General features: G+C 52.4%; 1 protein-coding gene across 1 annotated transcript; it reads left to right on the forward strand.

Moving 5' to 3' along the window:
- Window positions 1–1,986: 1,986 nt before the first annotated feature.
- LOC148592478 (olfactory receptor 14A16-like) lies at window positions 1,987–2,922 on the forward strand. The gene has a single exon (XM_088534667.1). The coding sequence runs from the start codon at window positions 1,987–1,989 to the stop codon at window positions 2,920–2,922; it is 936 nt and encodes a 311-aa protein (XP_088390793.1).
- Window positions 2,923–3,736: the final 814 nt, after the last annotated feature.

Genomic DNA, 3,736 nt, shown 5'->3' on the forward strand with positions numbered 1-3,736 from the left:
CCCAGGAGGAGGGAACACAAGGGACAGAGAAATTGGTGAGTTCAGCTGGGCCTCTGCTCCTGAGCGGGGCCAGGCTCCTGGGACAGAGGCAGCTCGTGGCAGCCTGGCAGCACTGCCCAGAGACAGCCGAGTGCAGGAGCAGCTCCTGTGCCAAGAGCAGCAGGGCTGCGGGCACTGCCTGCTGCTGCAGACAGCAGAGGAGAGAAGGCAGCGAGAGGGGAACGGCAGTGTGGAGTGGGAGGACAGAGCAGAGCTGTTGTGGGAGCAACCTTCACAGCCCTTGTCACGGTGGGTCCCTGTCTGCAGGGCAATGTTACTGAGGTTCTTGGAGGGGACTTCTGAAGCCAGTCCATGCCATTACTGGTGGGATTTTTATGGCTCGCTCTCCTGCCTTCTCCTGGGCAGAGCAGGGGGAGATGCTTCCGAGCAGCATTCCTGTCACCCCAACAGTGGGACAGGGCATGCTGCTCTCTTCTGCCAAGGGTGGCTGCAGGGGTGTGAAGCCAGGGTCTGCGCCCAGGTCTGCCCAGCGCTGTAATTCAGAGCAGTGTCCCTGTGCCCAGGGCTGCGCTGTTCCCTGGACAGTGAGCCTTGCCACCTGCACGGGTCAGTAGTCAGCCTGCCTGGGGAGCTCCCCACTGGGCTGTGGGGAGAAGCTCTGAGCGAGAGGAGAACCTCTGGCAGGGCAGGTTCCTTCTCCTGCTGAAAGGCTGGAAGGTCAGGGCCGCCGATAGCTGCAGCTCATCATGAGGACATTTTGAGAGTAGATTTTTCCAGAGGACTTTTGCCTGCATGGTGGAAATGGAAATGCTGCAGACATGTTTAAACAAGGGCTCAGCAGCTTCACCACCACTCTGAAGGATGAGTAGTTTTGGAAGTGACTTCACCACTCCTCAGTCTGCAGACAGCACCAGTGTTCCCTTTTCAGGCTCACTGGAGATTCTTTGATCAACTCTGTAGCACCTGCATAGAGGGAGATGTCCCTAGGCAGTTTCCTGCTACTTGGATTATTCTATGGGACTGAGCTGAGTGCCGAGTGAGTGGGAAGGGGTCTGTGTAGGGACAGAGGAACAGCTCCTGGCAAGGACACCTCCAAACAGCAGAGAGATGGTTTGAGAGTGAGAGAAAACTGCTGCCAGAAACCTCATGGAAGGCTGGAGTGCAGGAGTTTTCTGCCAGCCCTTGCAGCACAGATGCTTTGCCTGGAGAAAGTGCCCTGTGTCTTTTCTGTGCCACCCAGCAGAGGAACAGGGACTGAGCTGATTGTCCTTCAGGAGTCCCCAACTTTAAGACACTGGGCCCTCCCTTGGTGTGCTGTTGGGCTGTGCCCTGCCCTGTGGAGGGTCACAACTCTTCTATAGGACACTTACATTGGCTGAATGCCCCATGTAGAAGCCAAAGAGGGACTAAAGAAATGAAAATACTGCTGGGGAGGGGGGGCGGTAATCTGTATGTGGGCAGATGAAATAATCACTGTGTCTCCTTGCCTAGAAGCTGCATGTCCAAATCTCCCTCAGGATTAGCACCACATTGTAGAGGCCTTCTTCTGATCATCAAAGCCATGTGCTACATTACAGTCCCTCCATGACTCTTGGAACACCTGACTGAGACACGGAGGTGAGCTTGGAGATCTGCATTCTGCAAGTGAACACACTTTCAGCACAGGCCAGTCTCCTTTATGGCTGAGATTGTTCCTTAGCTGATAGAGTTGCATGCCTAAAGCAGCTGGGAAAGGGACTTATGTGGAGACCTGTTGTGTTGGCTCTGTGCTAGGGCACAGAGAGAGCTTTCGCCTCTCACAACTGAAGCTTCAGATAGGCAGCTAAATGAAGATCTTGCCAAGGATAAAAGGAATATTTTTGTGTGGAGGAGGGATATGTGTATCTGTGTGTTTGTGAGAAAGGGAAAAGGTTTTGCAGAAAGTTTGTCTTAACTTGTCACTGTCTTTTTCTTCTTGGACCTTCTCCCATGACATGAAGGAGCAAAATGTCCAACAGCAGCTCCCTCAAAGAGTTCCTCCTCCTGCCATTCACAGACACGCGGGAGCTGCAGCTCTTGCACTTCTCGCTCTTCCTGGCCATCTACCTGGCTGCTCTCCTGGCCAACGGCCTCATCATCGCAGCCGTAGCCTGCGACCACCGCCTCCACACCCCCATGTACTTCTTCCTCCTCAACCTCTCCCTCCTCGACCTTGGATCCATATCTACCACTGTCCCCAAATCCATGGCCAATTCCCTGTGGAACACCAGGGCCATTTCCTACTCAGGATGTGCTTCCCAGGTCTTTTTTTTCCTGTTTTTGTTTTCATCAGAGTTTTCTCTCCTCACAGTCATGGCCTATGACCGCTACATTGCCATCTGCAGACCCCTTCACTATGGGACCCTCCTGGGCAGCAGAGCTTGTGTTAAAATGGCAGCAGCTGCCTGGGCCAGCGGCTTTCTCAATGCTCTCCTGCACACTGGGAACACACTTTCCCTACCACTCTGCCAAGGTAATGTGATGGAGCAGTTCTTCTGTGAAATCCCCCAGATCCTCAAGCTCTCCTGCTCAGACTATTACCTCAGGGAAGATGGCCTTATTGTCATTAGCCTTTGTTTAGGCTTTGGGTGTTTCACTTTCATTGCGGTGTCTTATGTGCAGATCTTCAGAGCTGTGCTGAGGATTCCCTCTGAGCAGGGCCGGCACAAAACCTTTTCCATGTGCCTCCCTCATCTTGCTGTTGTCTCCCTGTTTCTCAGTACTATCATGGTTGCCTACCTGAAGTCCTCCTCAATCTCCTCCTCTGCTGTGAAACTGGTGCTTGCGGTTCTGTACACAGTGGTGCCTCCAGTAGTGAACCCTCTCATCTATAGCATGAGGAACAAGGAGCTCCATCATGCACTAAGGAAACTCATTCATTTGGTAGTAATTCATCAGCAGTGAGTCTATCTCTTCTCAGAAGCAATTCCAGTTTATCTCAGGCAACACTTGGGCTTTAGGAGTTCTGTCTGTGATAATCATTTTTGTGAATGAACAGTTGAAGTCATCCCACCTTTCCAGAGGTTGAATCACCTTCTTTCTGACTGAGATGCCTTCTGTAATTCTGCTGATCACTGGGTCAGAGTGGCTTCCCATGGATCATGTCCATAATAAAGGGGGAATTCTTTAGTGCTGTGCCAGAATACTTTGTCCTTCTCAAGTTGGAGCCAAGACTGCACTCAGGGAATTGCACCCAAAAAGGCTCTGTTGCCATGCTCAGATTTTGCATAGGCTAAGGAACATGAGCTGGTAAAGTGATGAGTGGGGGAAGGGGGTTTGGTCTCAGCCCTCACTTTTGGGAGTCCAGTGACCCTAGAGAGGGTGAGTGGTCAATAGATCTGTGCAGGGGAAAGTCTCACATATTAGAGGGCTGGTGACAGATGCCCATGCTTCTGCAAGGCCGTATGGAGTCACCCAGAGAGCAGAGGGCTCCTCCAGGAGCAGTGCCTGCGATGGGTAATGTGTGGAGACTTACAAAACCTAGTGGAGTCCCCCAATAGTAAAGGGTCAAACTGAACACTGTCCCAAATGAGGGCTCTGCAGTCTCAGCAGAGGTAGCGGGCTGGGCCCTATGATACCTCCGAACACATCCTGAGCAATGTGAAATGCCCTGGGATTGCTCCAAGCATCCTCCACAGTCACAGACCCTGGGGAAGGGGTTGTCAGGTGCAGTGATGTTGGTTCAGGTGGCTCTATCCTGACTATTATGGCCAGTGTG

The sequence above is a fragment of the Tinamus guttatus genome, unplaced genomic scaffold, assembly GCF_059628265.1.
Source record: "Tinamus guttatus ecotype Peru unplaced genomic scaffold, ASM5962826v1 Tinamus_guttatus_pri_ptg000582l, whole genome shotgun sequence".
NCBI lineage: Eukaryota > Metazoa > Chordata > Aves > Tinamiformes > Tinamidae > Tinamus > Tinamus guttatus.